Consider the following 17,441-nt stretch of genomic DNA (forward strand, 5'->3'; position numbering starts at 1 on the left):
CAAAGAGTCTTGTCCGCTGGCCAGCCAGCATCTGGCATTTAAACCGCTCACCGCTCACGGTGGGCGGCGACCAGTTTAAATGCCAGATGCTGGCCGGCCAGGGGACAAGACTCTTCGGCCGCTCGCGGTCTTTCCCCGCCTAACAGCTGACAGGCGGGGAAAGACAGCGAGCAGGGAAAGAGGTGCCTGTTGCCGCCGGCCCTGCCTGTTACGGGCGGGGCCAGTGGCAACAGCCACCTTCCGTGTATAAGATGACCCCCCCTAATTTTGGGGCTAATTTTTAAAGAAAAAAGGTTGTGTTATACATGGAAAAATACGATAAGTGAATAATGTGGTCAAAGTGGCCCACCTCCAGTGCCCCCCGTTACCTCCTTGCCTTTTAGTGTTCCCCCAAGGTTTACATTTTACATTTATTGTTAGCCATTGGCCAGCATAGTAAAGCCAAGGTAATCCCACCCACCCCCAGGGGATGCTACTGCCCCTTTAAGGAACCACTGCCTTTAACTATACTCTAGAACAAAATAGATTTTTTATATGTGGAAAGAAGGAAGGATAGCTGAATGCCACTGGAGGAGCATGGCTTCCTGTTGCTGTATACGTCCATCACTGAATTGTAGGAGGCGATGCTACTGAACAAAATAGGGGTGTTTTTTTTTGCATTTCAGCAGTCATGGCAAATCACATTTGGAACCACCACAGTTAACCAACCAAAGTAAACATGGTTCAGCATCACAGTACTGTACCTACTGTGAAGACAGAAGAACCATTTTGTTCGTTGCTATTTTGATGTAATCCATTTTGTGTGTTTAAGGCTCAGCACTCAGTAAATTTCCAAAGGCCTAGGTCACTCTGGCCTCACGGGTAACACCTGCAGCTTGTTATAATAATGGCCTAGTCCTCAAGGTCAGTTGCTCATACCATCTTAGTTAGTTGAACCAATACATCTGGAGAAGATGGGAGGGGGTGAGATCACTCTTTTCTCCTGAAAATGTCATTCCAGTTTAGACCTGTTAGAGCTATCCAGAGACTCCTCCCAAGAATCCACCTTGATTGGGAGCTGTGGGTCATCTGACCTGAGGTCACCTTTCCATAAGTTTGGCTAAGCAGAATGGTAGTCATTCCTTCTCTATACTTCAATTTCAGCATGTCTCTATGTCGCTTGGAACAACGTCATAGCTATTAAGAACAGCAGCTATGTAATAGCTCAGTAAGTAAACATCGGCCAGCTAGATTTATTATTTTATCCTGCCAGCTTGCCTATTTGACGATGTAAATCTTTTTTGAAGTTTATATTAATCAAGCTTTTCAAGCTTTATGATTGGTTTCTTTAAGTTTACTGACCTAACCCAGTGATTTCAGTTACTCTACTGGTGTAAGACTGGGGCTCAATCTTCATACCTACCAACAAACCACAGTTCATTCAGATAGCATACTAAACCAGATTTTGATCAAACATGGATTATAAAGTGTGATTTGTGATGGACTGAAAAGCAAAGGTCAGAAGTTGATACAATGATTCTTAGCAAGACTTGTGCACATCTTGCCATACATAGCTCAAAAGATGAACAAAACAAGTAGGCAGGTTCCTCCTTAGGACCCAAATAATCCTGAATTCCATATGCAAGGTTCTAGGTGTTTGGAGTCACAGTAGTTGAATTAAAAAAAAAAAAGATGCCTTGCCTACCTACAGAATCTTTGTTATATTTTTTACAGCTCTTTTCCATTCCTGTCTTTCCTAAATAGGTTGAGTGCTGACTGAGCTTAATTCTCTGTTGATTTTTTAAAATAGATAAAAAGTTTCCGGAGTGATAGGTTATGGCCTAATCTTTCAACTGTTACAACCCAGTGAATGTCATTACACCGGCAGAGTGGCCCTTGATTTTATTCCTGTTGACTGATAGTAATATACCAGTATTATACTTTGTCATATACTTTTGCCTTTAGGATGTTTCATTGGCTTTCATAGGATTTTATTCTACCACTCCTCTCAGCTAGTGGTAGTGTCTTCAGGCAGTACAAGCCACCTTCCGCTGGGGGAGCATGCTGCCATTGGCTAAACGAAGTGGTAGGATAAAAACCTGCAATATTTTATAGTTAGTGGCTTCCATTAATTCATAGTGCTGGTCTTTAACATGTTGAAGAATACATGCAACTTTGGTTTTATGGTAAGAATTTTTAAATTAAAAAACTATTTAATATTCTTGTTGGGGAGAAGGAAAGAGGTACAAACTTCCTCCCCTTCCCCAGCAAGTCCATATAAAAGCAAGAGGTTTGTGATATACATCTTCTGAAGAATAATGTATTTTGCATAGAAGTCTACTGAAACACAAGGGACTGTTTAGTTTAATGTAATGTAATTATTGTTGACATCTTAAATTATAACGTTTTTATTTTGACAAGGCTTCTTGTTCGATCTGAGTGAAGGCTTGACTATAACTTCACCGGTACAAACCATGATAACAAAGGCCGAAGGAGAGAAAGTCACACTGCCGTGTACATTCACTTTTGGTCCAGACGATTCAGGCCCCCTTGACATAGAATGGGTCATCCTGCAACCAAATGATGAGCAAACAGTGAGTGAAAGCTTTTAAATATTGTGTTGGTTTCATTTTCCATTTTGGATTTAAATGATTTCCTGTAGGCCCTTTAATATGCTTGATTCAATTCCAGTAGCACCTTAGACCAAAATGATTTCCCAGGGTATAAGCTTTCAAGAGTCAAAGTTCTCTTCACCAGATGCAACAAATACTTGTTATTTGTCATAATTAATATGCTTGTTAAGGCCATAATATCAAACTGCAAATTAAAGTACTTCAATTTTTTTTCCTACAAACGTAGCTCCAAGATAAATGTTTATTTATACTTCTAATAGTAACATAAATCATGTTGAGTACAGCTATGTATCTCAGTCATATCTGGTTATAGCGGCTGCTGTATAAAGGAAACTATTGACAATATATTAACTTAGGTAAAACGTTGTATCTGAACTGATGAATATATTTGACTGGCTTGAAGAAAACAATTCTCTTTTCTTTCAGGTCATTATGTACAATGGAGACAGGATTTATGATAAATATAAGATGGATGGACGAGTAGCGTTTGTTAATCCAAATCCAGCTTCTGGAGATGGTACTATTGATATCCTGAATTTACAGGCAACTGACACTGGTACATACCAGTGTAAAGTGAAGAAACTTCCTAGTGTTGAGACCCTAAGAATTCAACTGATAGTGCTTGGTAAGATGATATTGTTGAGTCTTTCGTATGTGGTAGAAAGGTCTGTCAAGTTATAGCCAACTTATAACAACCCCATAGGTTTTTCAAGGCAAGAGATGAACAGAGGTGGTTCACAATTGCTTGCCTCTGCGTAGCAAACCTGAGATTCTTTGGTGGTCTCCCATCCAAGTACTGCTTAGCTTCTAAGATCTGACAAGATTGGGCTAGCCGGGGCCATTCAGGTTGGGGGGAATCTTTTGCATGCCACTTTGCATATGCACATACTCTGGTTTTTGGTTTAATTTAATTTTTAGTTGCAAAAACATAACAAAATGTTGGGTACTGAATAGTTGGATAGATTGCAATTCTTTAGTGGTCTGGAGCCATAAATACATGCTTACAAATAATGGATTGACTGTTTATATTATGGCTTGTGAAGTAAGCTGCTTTGAATAGATAGCTGTGTAAATGAACATCTGGATAGGTGAGGAATCTTGGTAAAAGTACAGTTGAGATTGTACTATAGAGGCCTTAGCTGTAGAATTAAAATAATGTTACATGATTTATTTGCTGCCTCTCTTCCATGGGTCTGCCTAACCCCTTTTTAAGGTTATCTGTGCACGTGGCAATCACTGCCTCCTCTGGCAGTGAACTGCACACTAGAACAACTCATTGAGTAAAGAAATATTTCCTTTTGTCTGTCCTAAACCTCTTTTCCCGACAATTTCAGTGCATGCTCCTGAGAGAGAAAAAGCTCCCTCTATTCCCTTTCTCCATCCCATTCATAATGTTATATCATGACTTCCCCTAGCCATCTTTTTTCTAGACTGAGTTTCCAGCCTTTCCTCTGCACGTGGAGGAAATGAGGCTAAATGAGGCCACACCATAGCTTTCTGCGACATTACAATATTGGCCGTTTTATTTTCAATCGATACCCTCATAATTCCTAACATGGTGTTCATCTCTTTCACCACTTGCATACTAGGCCAGCCTTTTCCTTGCGCTTCCAAGATCTTTCAGTCTCAGGCTTACACAGTTCAGACCTCTTCACTGTGTATTTAAAATTAGGATTTTTTGTTCCAATATGTTAAACTAAATTTGCCACATGGTTGCCCAACTCACCCAATTTAGAGAGATCCTTCTGTAGCTCTTCACAGTCCGTCTTGATTTCCACCATCTTGGATCAATACAAATAATATCATATGATTCATTTCCATCATTCATTACTGGTGTGGTTTTTTCTGAATAGTTAATTCCGATAGCCTGGACAAAGTCTTGCCTAACTGGGACAAAGCTACACTACTGGGGTTATGCCTGCCTCCTTCTGTCAAATAATTCTGTCTATTCTACTTGATAATGTTGCTTCAGGTACTTCTGTTAATAGTGGAGTAGCTAGTGCTACTAGGATAAAGCATTGGTTTGTAGTTTGTTCAGTATCGATAAGCATCTTTAATGAGCTTTATGAGTGATAGGTAGGCCTAGATAAGTAGTACTTCTAATGCCAAGAAATGATGGTGGGGCTGCATCCATATTGTTAATGGAGGAAGAAGTTCAGTCTGTTTTGAAGACATTAACAACAACCAATAGATAAGCCACTACCGAAACTCTACAGGACAGGAAATGCTTTTATATAACAGTCTGTGGTATACATACAGTTTCTGATATGGATATAAATGCTAGTTAATGAAGTCCTAGCTTTGAGCTTATTAATAGAAGAATACATTTTCTTTCTTAGTAAAACCAACAAAGACTAAATGCTACGTTGAAGGATCTCAGGAGATCGGAAGTGATCTTACTCTGAAATGTAAATCTGAAGCAGGCTCTCCAATCATTACCTACTATTGGAAGAAAGCCACTGGTACAGAGGAACTTCCAGCCACCTCGACATCAAGTATGCTTACTTTTGTAGCTAGTAAGAACACAGATGTCTACACCACATTTATTTCGTATTTGATGTCAAAGACTGGGCATTTGTAACAAAGTGGAAGAAGAATCTAATGTTTCTTCTTTCTCTCCCCAAACAAAGAAAATGTAGTAAGACTAGAACATTTCTTGCTTTGTGTGTGTTTGTTACCAGCTTTCTAAGAAAGGGTATAGATTCAATACATTTCAGTGACATAGAAGCCAAGACGTCTGCCAAGTATCTCCAGCAGCAAAATCCCACATTTTTTCTGATACCTCCTATGCTCTCTTGATCAAAAGGGAATAGAGATAACCCTAGTGAAGAATGATTTGGCAGAGATCTGTACCTGATACTTCATTAGCCACTTTCACATACATTTTTAGAGTTTACTGTGTTTCTGTTTTCTAATGTTTAATCTCTAGATCAGGGGTAGGGAACCTTTTTTCTGCCAAGGGCCATTTGGATATTTATAGCATCATTCGCGGGCCATACAAAATTATCAAAATGAAAATTAGCCTTCTATTTTTGGTCAAACATTTAGCCAAGAGGCACGACCGGATACGGCTCCAAGTGTCTGCCACGTAGAGTGACTCGCTTTTGAGCTCTGCCATCCCCAGCTGGGCCCAAGAGATTCAGGCAAGGCAGCAAACACAAGACTGAGTGAGCGACAAGCCACTCGGGGCTTGTAGCCGAAGGAGCCCAGTCCAGTAATGCCCCGATCCGGCACTTTCCCGCCCTATGCGTCTTTTGTAGGACTTAGAGGGGAAAGAACCAGAAGGGAGAGGGGGTACTGACCAAGCCTCAAGGAGGCAGCTGCTCAGATGACCCCCCCCCCCAGTATAAGCAAGCAGGCAACCATCCAACCAGTGGTGCACTCGTCCACCTGGTGGCACAGGATGGTCCGTTGCACCAGCCGGGCGTAGCCATCCAGCGGCACACCGGAGTTGCTCCTGCTCTGCATGGTCCGGGCAGGATTCTACAGCCGGCTCCTGCTACCTCCGCCTGCAGGGATGAAATGAGGACACACTGGCTAAGAAGTCGCCCTTGCACATTCTGGCCCTGCCTCCATTGTTGCCACTTCTGCCCCCAGCCCTCTTGTAGTACAGAGGGAATACGTTTCTCCACAGCCTGGGTGGAAAAGGGATAACACAGTTTCTTGGGCGGTCCTAGCAGCTCCATAGCTAATGACTCTTCTGCAAGGGGGAAAGAAGGTTCCTTTTCTCAGCAAAACAAACTCATATCCTCCTTGAATAGGGGCTATTCCTGTCTGCGGAAGGGGATGGATCGCCAGTCTTAGATCCTTCTGAGCTAGAGATCTGCCAGGACCCACGAAGGGCCAGATCAAATGATTTTGTGGGCTTTATACGCCCCCCCGGGCCTGTTCCCCACCCCTGCTCTAGATAATCAAGTTTGTTTTGTGTAAATAGCATGTACAATGGCAGGCAACTTAAAACAGACAATGAGTTTTTAACAAGTTGATTCTATGGATCCTCCATGCCCTTACTGCAGCTAAAAGACTTGTGTTACAACATTGGTGAGATAAAAGGCCACTTCTGGTAAATCAATGGATTGAGGACCTTAACATTTTATCAGGAGTTTAATGCATGGCATATAAACAACAATTGAGAGTGGATTTATTTTTAGATATTTGGAATCATTTTATAGAAACTTGTGCATATCTTGACCACTGTTATATTTGTGTCTCTACTTTAGGTATGCCTTTTTCTTTTTTAAATTACATTTAGTTGCTGGATTTTGAGGATCACTCCCTTTTTAAAAAAGAAATAAATTTTTAAAATGTTGATTCTACAAGGCAGTATTTTTTTTAAATCTCTGACCACTATTTTTTATATATGTTATAGATACAGATACAGGTGATCTTTTGGTGAAGAACGCTTCTCAGATTTACTCTGGCTTATACATATGTACAGCTTCAAACAAAGTTGGTACAGATGAATGTTCTCTTGAGCTGAACGTGACCCCTCGTAAGTAGTACTTAGAAGATGATGAAAAAGTAATAAGATGATGAGAAAATCTTAACAATGCTGAAGCAGTAACAAATAATTTACCATTAAATTGCAAAATTTATTTTCCCACTTTGTATACCTTGATGCAAATGTAGAATGCTGTTTATTTTCCATGAAATAGATAGATCATTAAAATACATGAAATATTTATGAATCTTTCAAAATTTAAATTAAGTGCATGTATTTGTTTTAAGTATATAACGAAAAATAAAGCATGTCCAAGTAGTGTCTGCCTTATCTGTTTCTAGCTATAAATAGAGCTGGTAGAATTGCTGGAGCAATCATAGGCACTTTGCTGGGTCTCTTGTTACTGGCTTTTATCATCTTCTGCTGCCTCAAGAAACAAAGAGAAAAGAAATATGAAAAAGAAATACATCATGATATCAGGTATGTCATTCTGAGTACCCGAGGACATGACCTCATATTTGCAAGTGACACTTAAAAAAAATAGACATATATGAGTTGGCTGATTTGAGATTGGTTCACAATTTTATTTTTCTCTCTATGCACAGCCCACAGGGAAAAAATGAAAAGTTCAAAGTTGCTTATAAAAAAAAAAAAAAAAAAAAAAAAAAGCTTGAAAGATTATGAATGCTTTACAAGGTTAAAGCATTTACTCTGAAGTTTAGCAATAAAGTAGTTCTGACATGTTTGTACTACTTGACTGGAGGGGGGAATCTTGACCAGTAAAACCCTTTATAAGGAAAAGCCAGTGTCTAGGAAGGTTCTAAAATTGGAGTCTAGCAAGCTGTCCTTGTGAGACAGTTCTGTAATTATGGAGTGACTTTGTTGCTGTCTGTTCAAGCATCTAGTATCCAGAGTTGAACTGTCTGCAAGCTTACAGGTGTTGCCAATCATTTTTAATTTATTATCCTGCACATTTAGAAATGTCTAGTGCATTTGATGACACTTTTGAATAGTGCTTTGTTATATGCATATATTTTTATCATTTGTTGGGAGATGTGCTCCTTCCTTCAATGAAGATGTTTCATTCGTGAGACATACAAACAGCAATATTTAGTTGCTGGGAAATGGAGAAAGGCAGAAATTCACTGATATTTTGTGGGCCTTTTGGTTTTGTCCTTTTTAAAATCTTCTCTAGAGTAGCACTGCACACCTTTTTTCATTGAAAAGGAGGGGACAGGCACACATTACTCCCCCCCCCCCCCCATACCAACAAGATGCACATCCCAAAGAATCATAGAATTGGAAGGGGGCATACAGGCCATCAAGCCCCTGCTTGAATGCAGGATCAGCCTAAAGCATCCCTGACCAGTGTTTGACCAGCTGCTGCTTGAAGACTGCCAGCGAGAGGGAGCTCACCTCCTTCCTAGGCAGCCAATTCCAATGCTGAACTACTCTTACTATAAATTTCCCCTCCTAATACACCCCAAGACTGCCTTAGCCTTTTTTGCTGGTGCATTGTAATGACTGCTCATAATTAGCTTACAGTGTACCCGTACCACAAGATCTTGTTCACACACTCTGCTGCCCAGAAGTGTATCCCCCATCCAGTATGCATGCTTCTCATTTTTGTTACCCAGATGTAGAACTCTGCATTGATCCTTGTTGGTTGAATTGCATCTTGTTCACATCTGCCCTCTTTTCCAGTGTGTTCAGATCTTGCTGAATTCTATACCTTTTGTGGTTTTCGGTACTCCTCCCAATTTGGTAAATTTAATGAATGGTCATTCTACCCCCTCATCCAAATCTTTTATAAAAATATTGAAAAGTACCAGGCCCAGAACCAAGCCTTGTGGCACCCCACTGGACACCTCCCTCCGGTAAGATGAACTGCCATTGACACCTGCTCTTTGGGTGTGGTTCTCCAACCAGTTCCCTATCCACCTATCTATCCTAGTGTCTAGTCTGTAGTGCTCCAGTTTACCCATCAGAACATCATAAGGAACCCTGTCAAAAGCTTTACTGAAAACCAAGTAAAGACCGTTGCTGGCGTTCCCATGATCCAGTAAGCCCAACACTCAATCAAAGAAAGGAAACGAGGTTGGTCTAGCAGGACCTGTTGGGGACAAATCCATTATGACAAATCTCCAGTTATGAGGCAGTAAAATGTAGCTTGTGATCGATTGAAGCTTGTGTGAGCATGGCACTAAGAATAACATCTAAGAATTTTTTTATACATGGAAAGGCTGTAATCTGGGTTTTTATTTAGATAGTAAACTGACAAATGTGCTTCTTTATTTCCAGAGAGGATGTTCCTCCTCCAAAGAGTCGTGCTTCAACAGCCCGTAGTTACATAGGGAGCAATCGTTCGTCTCTGGGTTCAATGTCTCCTTCCAATATGGATGGGTATACCAAGACTCAGTACAACAAAGTTCCAAGCGAAGAGTTTGAGCGTGTTCCTGTTCAAACCACAAACTTTCAACCACCAAAGGTAGCCGCACCTAATCTAAGTAGAATGGGAGCTATTCCTGTGATGATTCCAGCGCAAAGCAAAGATGGCTCAATTGTATAGTATGGCATTAATTTAGACCTCCTGCAGTTCAGTTCAAGCAGAGATTAACTTGTTCCAGTTCTACACTTTTAAACATAGAATTGATCTTTGATCATCAACAAGTGTGCTTGGTTCACCAGCTTTGTATTGTATTTGGACCATGAGCACTAGAACCTGAAACTTTTTGAGAAGGATTTGACGTCTGTGACTAAGCATTAAACAGTGACAATAAATTCCAAGTGGGTGCTTAAGAGCTGTGAGTTTTGGCAGATTAGCAGACATATGTCAACATGAAGTAAGTGGTCTAGCGAAGTTTTTGAAGTGAATAATGGATCCCTGTTGTAGTGACTGATATAATTTGTGTAAAAGTCTGGAAATTTTTTATTTGAATTCTTGTAATATAGATTGTGAAGTATTTTTTTCTCAAACTTTAATGTTTTTTATGGTTTGGCAGTTGCCATTAATTAGACGCAAATAACTCTTGATGAATTTTAAAGTGATTTTAATTGCTTAATAGTGACGTTTCTCACTTATTGAAGATGCTAATTTCTTATGGCCATGCAGATTATCTGTTAGGTTGATATTGTGCAGCTGGTCCTACAAGCATCAGCCTATTTCTCTCTTTCCAGGCTAGATAATAGCAAATGTACATATCCGCACAAAATAGGTGTATTTAATTGCTCCTCTGCTAAGAAGAAAAGGCAGATCTAAACTTTGTTACTGAGTTAATATTTTGCATTATATAAGCAATTTTGTCTTTTTGAAATTGCTTCAGGTCCCCTAATATCTGTATACGTTTGCCCATTCAGCACCCAAGTGTGTACACGGGGTTTGAATTTACATTTATATAAAAAACCGGTGTGTATGTGTAGTGTTAAATTCTAATTTTATATGTGTAGCTGTTTTGTACAAGTAGAAGAAGGGGTTTTTGTCCCCTGGCTTCTTAAAGTGTTAGAGTGGTATGCTCAATGCCTCTTTCCAACAAAATATTTAAAATTATTTCTGTTTGTGGTGTTACATTATTTTAATTACCCTATGTGGGGGTGGGGAGAGACTCTGGAAGGTTATTAAGTGAATTCTCAATCTTTGGTTGCACCTGTCCTTTATAACCTGATGAATTACTAGAAACTTGTTTGTAGCTTAAAGCCTTATGACATTCCCTTCTCATTTCATAAATTCAGTATAGCAATTGTACATGCTTAAACTGCCACAAGCATTACAACAATATTTGTGTATATAATTCACTGTACTTTTAGTGAAGTACAAAGTATTCTAGTTTAAATATAGGTTATCTGTGTAGCTTTAAAAAGATTAGTTAAGAACCTATATCTCAAATATCTTTTAAGTTGTTAGTTCTGACATTTTCACATATTAAAATAGTTAGTATTCAGGACCAGGTTTATTATGCAGACAAGCTCTTTTTGCTAAGTTTATATACTGAACTGGATCTTTAGGTTGTAAATAGTTTTCATATACAGAGAAGTTTTCTTTTTCACGTTATCTGATGCTGTCGAAGATACCTTTTTTTCATCTGTGCCTTTCCAATAAACTTTTATGCCTGATTGTAAATTAAGTTCGTATGATAAAATTTCCTGGTGCCTGACTGCTTTTCTTAAAGGATGCTACGAGATGAAGGTTTCATTCTGGAAGCACAGCACTATGTGACTTAATTCCTTCTTATTTGATTCTAATGCTTCCTGCCAGTGTTTTGGATGTAGCTTAAATTTCTGCACAGTGTCCTATATTCCTGAATGGCTCCTATTTTGCTTGCCTATATTATGGGATTTGATACTCCTTTCCATGATATCTCTGGGCGAAAACGCATGGTCGCTTTAGCCTCCTTTATTCCCTGTTTCAGCCAGCATCGAACACATGCGTTTCGCCGAACATGATTCGATCCTGGCTAAATCCTGGCTGAAACAGGGAATAAAGGAGGCTAAAGCGACCATGTGTTTTCACCCTTTTTTTCCTCAACAGTATCAGGAAGACAAATTATAATAGGATTTATTGTGTGGCTTTGGAAAGAATTATAATAAAAGAGAGTGACTAAACTCCTGTGGCTGTTTAACATAGTAAAAAGACAGTTTAAAACAGGCACATACAGTGTGTGCCCATTGAAAATTTTACTAAATGTATAATTAAGCAGACAAAACATAGACTATAAATGTGTAATGCTACAGCAGTCAGAAGAATTTCAATATATTTAATAATTTGTCAACTTGCATGAAAAATATAAATGGGTAGAATGAAGGGTAGCATTATATGCCTTCAGAACACAGCTCTTGGGTTTAGCAGGCTTGACGATGTCTGCTTGTTTATAAAATTGCATGGAAATAACAGTAATAAGAACTGACATAGCAGATCTATACTTTTTAAGGTAAAGACTGATTTGGGACAGACTTTGCTCCAAGCACTTAACTTCTAGACCCTTCTGAATGACTAAAACTCGGGTCTGAAGGACGCTGCTGTTACAAAGTTTAGAAGATCTCAAAATGACACTTTGAGTAAATGGATTTTCTTTAGGCAGTCTATGCCCTCGTGCTGCTGGAGGTTTAACACACCAGAGGATAAGGGCACCCAGAAAATATTACTGTTTTCTGAAAGAACACTTGTCTCCCACCTGTAGTGCCAGCTGTAGCAAAGTGGTCAGTTATTTATGCCATTCCACTGTGTCATGGCTCCAGTTCAGAGTTCTGATCCCTGAAGTTGTGGCACAGGAGCTTCTTAAGAAGTTCAGGAGGAGGAAAAATCTGACATAAAGACATATCATGCATGTTGAGAAGTACAACCATTTTGCTAAAATTGACAAACAATGATTAAGAATTTCTTTACAGGAAGAGTTAATGGTGTGATTGCAACATGAACTAATACACCTGGATAACTTAAGTGTCAGTTGTTGGAGACAAGAGGTATTATTCAACACACACAAATAAACCCTTCAGTTTTGTCCTTTGTATGCCAGGGAACATATTTCTTGAGCCTGCAGTTATGCAGAGAAAGGTGATATAAAATAATGTAAGTAATTTTATTTAGTATGGTTGGCACACAAAGGGCTATTTTTGAAGGGGGAATTTCCCCAGGGTCCCTGATTTCTGAATTATAGAAGAGTTCACCCATGTAACTTAGCCCCCCCCTCCCAGGTCTGTGTTTTCCATGGCCATTAAGGAAATGTGATGAGCATTTTTTGTAGCCTTGGATTTTGCATGTCAAAGTTCCACAAAATTTTGCAGGAGATTATCAGAGCAAACACCCCAGAATAAAGATGGAATGAACCCTAATGGGGATAGTGCTGAAGGAATTTTCTCATTCCTATTCTTAACTAAAGGTTAAGTAAAAAAAAAAAAAATTGACTTCAGCGGCCCTTTGCAATGTGCCCACATCAGTTTCAAGTGCAGTTTCCTGTGGTAAGAACTTTAGCTTAAAAAAAATAAGCATAAAAAAAATAAGCGATCGGATCCCTCATATCTGTTCTGCTAGGGATGGTGGTTTCTTCTGGTGTAAGGAAATGTCTCACAATGCAAGAGGCAGTAGAATAACTCCACATGATCTAATCTGTGGTTTTTCTGAAATATTTTTGTGGCTTTCAATAATGCCACACAGAAAATCTACTAAGAGAGAATTTTAATGTGTAGCTATTTCATAATTTGTAGACCAGTATATGTCACTATAATAACCCTCTTTTAGAGGTGGCCTTTATGTTTACATTGGCAAAAAAGAACTGTTCTCAAAAATGGAAATTTAATAGAAAAATAATTTCTAGTAACATAGCAGGTAAGTTTTAAAAGCATCTTTGTTTGCATTTGGACCACTTAACTATTGTTAATGTATTGTTATGTATTAAACCACCCAGTTCCTTAACTGGAATGGCATTTCTGTTTGCAGAAGCAAGGGCGGTGATTTTCACTAATTCCATTCAGTTTTGTCTCCTGTTCTGTTCTGAGAGGGCGCTAATTGCAGAAACAAAATGTCAGGGGAGTTCAGTGGGCTGTAGCAACAGCAGGAGGAATTGGGAATGTCTTGCTCTGCGAAGTCCGTGGATAGTTGGATACATGCCATTACTCATATTGTCATTTTATTCTCTTTACTGGCACACATTTCTCTCTTTCTCACTGAATTGTGCATCTCTTCATAGACAAGGGAAGGATCAACTTTGTATTTCAATATGTTCACTATTGGGGGCTGTTAGTCCTTAAGTATTAGCATACAGTTCAATTAGAAGAGCAATAATACAGGACCTTAGTGACACATTGAGGCAGTATTGGAATTGGCAATTATTGCTGTTGTATGCAGATGGTTTTTTTTGTTGTTGTTTTTTAAAGACCAGCACTGAAATCTGTAGGACAATTCCAAGTTGCTGTAGTTCCATGATTTGTGTACTACTTGAAATAAAATGATTAGCAAAACTTGTTACTTTGTTGTTTTGTTGCATAGTTTTGTGTGTGTGCGTATGTGTGCTGGTTTGTCTTACTTTAGGGGGAAAAACCTTTTGTTCCTATAAATGTTGCTGCGGTCTTCCTCTGTTCTCGTCTCTGCTTACCCCTTAAATTGGACTAAATTGAAGATAATAGATTCACCAGGTATCCTGGGACAGTTATTTCTCAAACCATGAAGGCTGTACTAAGTATGTGAAAAAAAACTGGAGGGTAACAGGTAGCTGTCTGTATGAGAAATACATGGTGTACTGTTTTTGACTGTATCAAATGAAACCTGTAGCTGATAATCAGTACTGTTTTGTAATAGTGTTCTGGGGTTAATACAAAAGAAGCTGGCGAAAATAAGATTTGCGAACTGTAGCATCCTTGGTGCAAAAAACTAAGTAGATGAGTGATGACTGCATCTTGGGGTGGGCTAATGCCACAAGAGAGAGACTGAGATGGGCAGCAGCTATATTAATATTTGTACTTCTACAACAGTCATCATTCTGGATGCCTCTGGATAGGGATAAGCTGTAGGCTTCGAGTTAGCTTTCATAGATTGGATCACTCCTGCCGACTTGATGCGGGACAAAATTGGCCTTCCTTTAGTAAGGGCTTGCATTCGTGTTGCTTTCATTTTTGGTGTAAGCAGATGAAAGCCCCAGCTTCCCATCTCTTGCGGCAGTATTTCACCCTTATCCATAACAGTAGCACCTGGGTCACTAGATATAATAGTATTTTAAACTGATATTCTTCTAGTTGGTTCCCAGGGGTTCCCCAGGTTAGCCCTAAACTCCATGAATGGGCATATACCTTGGATGCCTTGATGTATAGGCATACAATAATATTCTGTCCACATTCTGTCCCTGGTACAAATGGATCGCAACAGAGTGGATCACGGCAAAGCACATTACTTGTCCAACTTCATGTTTTACAACCAAAAATCAGCCTTTACGGCCATTCACTTTCAAACCATGCAATCTGTCATGTTAATAGGATGCTACTTATGCAAGGAGGTTTCTCAGTGTATTTGTGGCTGTGGTACGAGAGGTTGAGGATCTTTCTCACTATATGCTGCATTGTCCTCTCTATGGGGAACCCAGTTCTAAATTTCTGGCGGCCATCTTAGCCAAGTCATCTGTATTCACAGTCCATTCTTGCTACTCTTTAATTTTTACAGTCTATTTAAAATAGTGATTACAAGTTTCTCATACATATGGATATTTGTTGGCCCTCAACCAATATACCCCGTCTTTGAACTATTCAGTTCTGTGAAGCTGGACATTCTTGCCATCTCATACGCTTTGCACTTGAGGCCCCAACACATATTGGCTGTTACCACACTAGGTACTCCCAGCAATGTATTAAGAGTTTGAAACTGTTATAAAAAATACTGTTCGCACTTTGTTTGGCCCTTTAGCTGTGAAGACGTCTTCCAACCATTTTTTAGCCGTAGTATCCAAAAACCCTTTTAAAGCGATGTTTTTTATAACATTTCCAAACTCTTGATGCATCGCTGGGAATACCTAGTGCGGTAACAGCCATTATCTTGATATGGGTTGGATGGTTTCTAATCCACAAAAGACCATGTTACTCCATTACTCCTTTGTTTCTTACTCCTTTCCAAGGCTTTTTGGCTCTGGGTCACTAGACTCCCTATTTGGCATGATTAGTTGAGAGATTGGGCCAGCTCTGTTTCTGGCCTGCAAAAAATCCTCCATGATCCTTTTTGTCAAAACTAGCAACGATATTCCCCTATATTCCTGGCCCATATCCATGCCATCATGCTGCTGCTCTACCAATTCCCTTCCTGGTTTTAAAAGCTTCTCCGTTTGTCTTGGAGAAATCACAACAGAGAATTAGAACATGTGTTCAGGTAGCTCTGAAAAAGGAGGCTGAACAAAAGGAAACATTTCTGTTTTCTCTTGGAGCTATGTCCATCATAAGAACATAAGAAAGGCCCTGCTGGATCAGACCAAGGCCTATCAAGTCCAGCAGTCTGTTCACACAGTGGCCAACCAGGTGCCTCTAGGAAGCCACAAACAAGACGAAGCCTCAGTACTCACTCTGCTTTAGATAATAAGGCAGAATGGAAGTAGAACTGCGTGTTGTCTTGAGCTTGCTTCTTGAGGTTATATCTGCCCAGAGTGTTTGTATTCCTGAATGTTATGAGGCCTTATGGATGTAAGTCTAATTGTATGCAGTGTATTTCATGTTTCTGATTTCAAAATCTAAGTACCAGTTACATAAACCCAAGGTCCACATCATGTTGTTTAGCTGTAGGTATCCATGAAGTTAATTGTAAAAGAATATTTATTGATCCGTGTTCAGCTTTAATGTGCTTTTGACAGACATTTGGACACTTTAACCATTGTTTCATCATTAAAGCAAAAGAGTGAAATGTATGTATCTTCCTAACTGCTGCAATTTTGTTGTCAGTTGACTGATTACAGCAGCAATCAAAAAACTCAGGTCAGGAGAGGTAAAATTAAAAGCTCAACCTCATTTACACATACAAATGTACAAATATTAGTAGGAAAAACCGCCAAAAAAAAATATTTTAAGTAAACCTGTTTTGTGTGTTGCTTACCTAACCGTATGCATTGTGTCCAAAGTTTACTGTAGGAACAGGGCATATAGTTAAGACTAAATTTCTTGCATCTCCCAGTGGGCATTCTTGGACTTAGATACAAGGTTCAAAGAAAAACTGTGGCATTCTTTAAAGCTGACCTAAATTATAGGGATTTGAGTAAAAATGAAAAGCAAGCAATTCTCTTGGGACTTTTAGTGTTGCCACGAAATCTAAGCAGACTGTTTACAGAGGCCACTTCATGGCTCAAATTATACCCATTGTACACATGAGTACTATATACTTAGACCCCCAGTAAGCAAGCATAAAAACACAACAGTCCTCCTTTGTAATCTACTTTGATTGACTGTGAGAAAATACTATCCAAATCTGCAAAACAATTCAGCGTGGCAATATGGAGCATACTACTTATACACCCTTATGTATTAAGGGTCTGAATGAATGAAAATATTTATAGCCTTGTTAATGTTGTAGGGAAATGGAGAGAGCCAATGCAAATTGGAAGTCAGGTTATTGTATCTCATCCCTGAAGTTCATATTTAGCTAGCTAGGAGCTGAAGTATCTGGGTTTTTTCAGTTCCTCTCTGTTTTTTTAATTTGTTCATTATGTGTTGGATTCTGCTCCAGTTACCTTATGAGAAAGGAAAATGTCAGAAAACTATTTCATGCAAGGAAAAAAAGTTACCCATCAGTTCATAGACCATTCAGAAGCAAAACAAAAACAGATATAGGCAGTATTATAAAATTATCTACATAAAGCCTCTTCATACATCACTTGTCCTAATATGTCTAAAAGTTAAAAGGTTAGAATCTGAGTAAATTATGCAGTGGGTCT

The 17,441-nt window shown here is 39.1% G+C and overlaps 1 protein-coding gene across 1 annotated transcript in view; it reads left to right on the forward strand.

Annotated features, from left to right (window-relative positions):
* CXADR (CXADR Ig-like cell adhesion molecule) overlaps positions 1-9,839 on the forward strand; it is a 36,269-nt gene extending 26,430 nt beyond the window's left edge. The window contains exons 2-7 of the mRNA XM_056858204.1: positions 2,401-2,573; positions 3,039-3,237; positions 4,952-5,107; positions 6,982-7,104; positions 7,395-7,533; positions 9,355-9,839. Coding sequence (XP_056714182.1) covers positions 2,401-2,573; positions 3,039-3,237; positions 4,952-5,107; positions 6,982-7,104; positions 7,395-7,533; positions 9,355-9,622 — 1,058 coding nt within the window. The 3' untranslated portion in view covers positions 9,623-9,839. The remainder of the gene's footprint in view (positions 1-2,400; positions 2,574-3,038; positions 3,238-4,951; positions 5,108-6,981; positions 7,105-7,394; positions 7,534-9,354) is intronic.
* Positions 9,840-17,441: the final 7,602 nt, after the last annotated feature.

This window comes from Euleptes europaea, chromosome 12 (genome assembly GCF_029931775.1).
Source record: "Euleptes europaea isolate rEulEur1 chromosome 12, rEulEur1.hap1, whole genome shotgun sequence".
NCBI lineage: Eukaryota > Metazoa > Chordata > Lepidosauria > Squamata > Sphaerodactylidae > Euleptes > Euleptes europaea.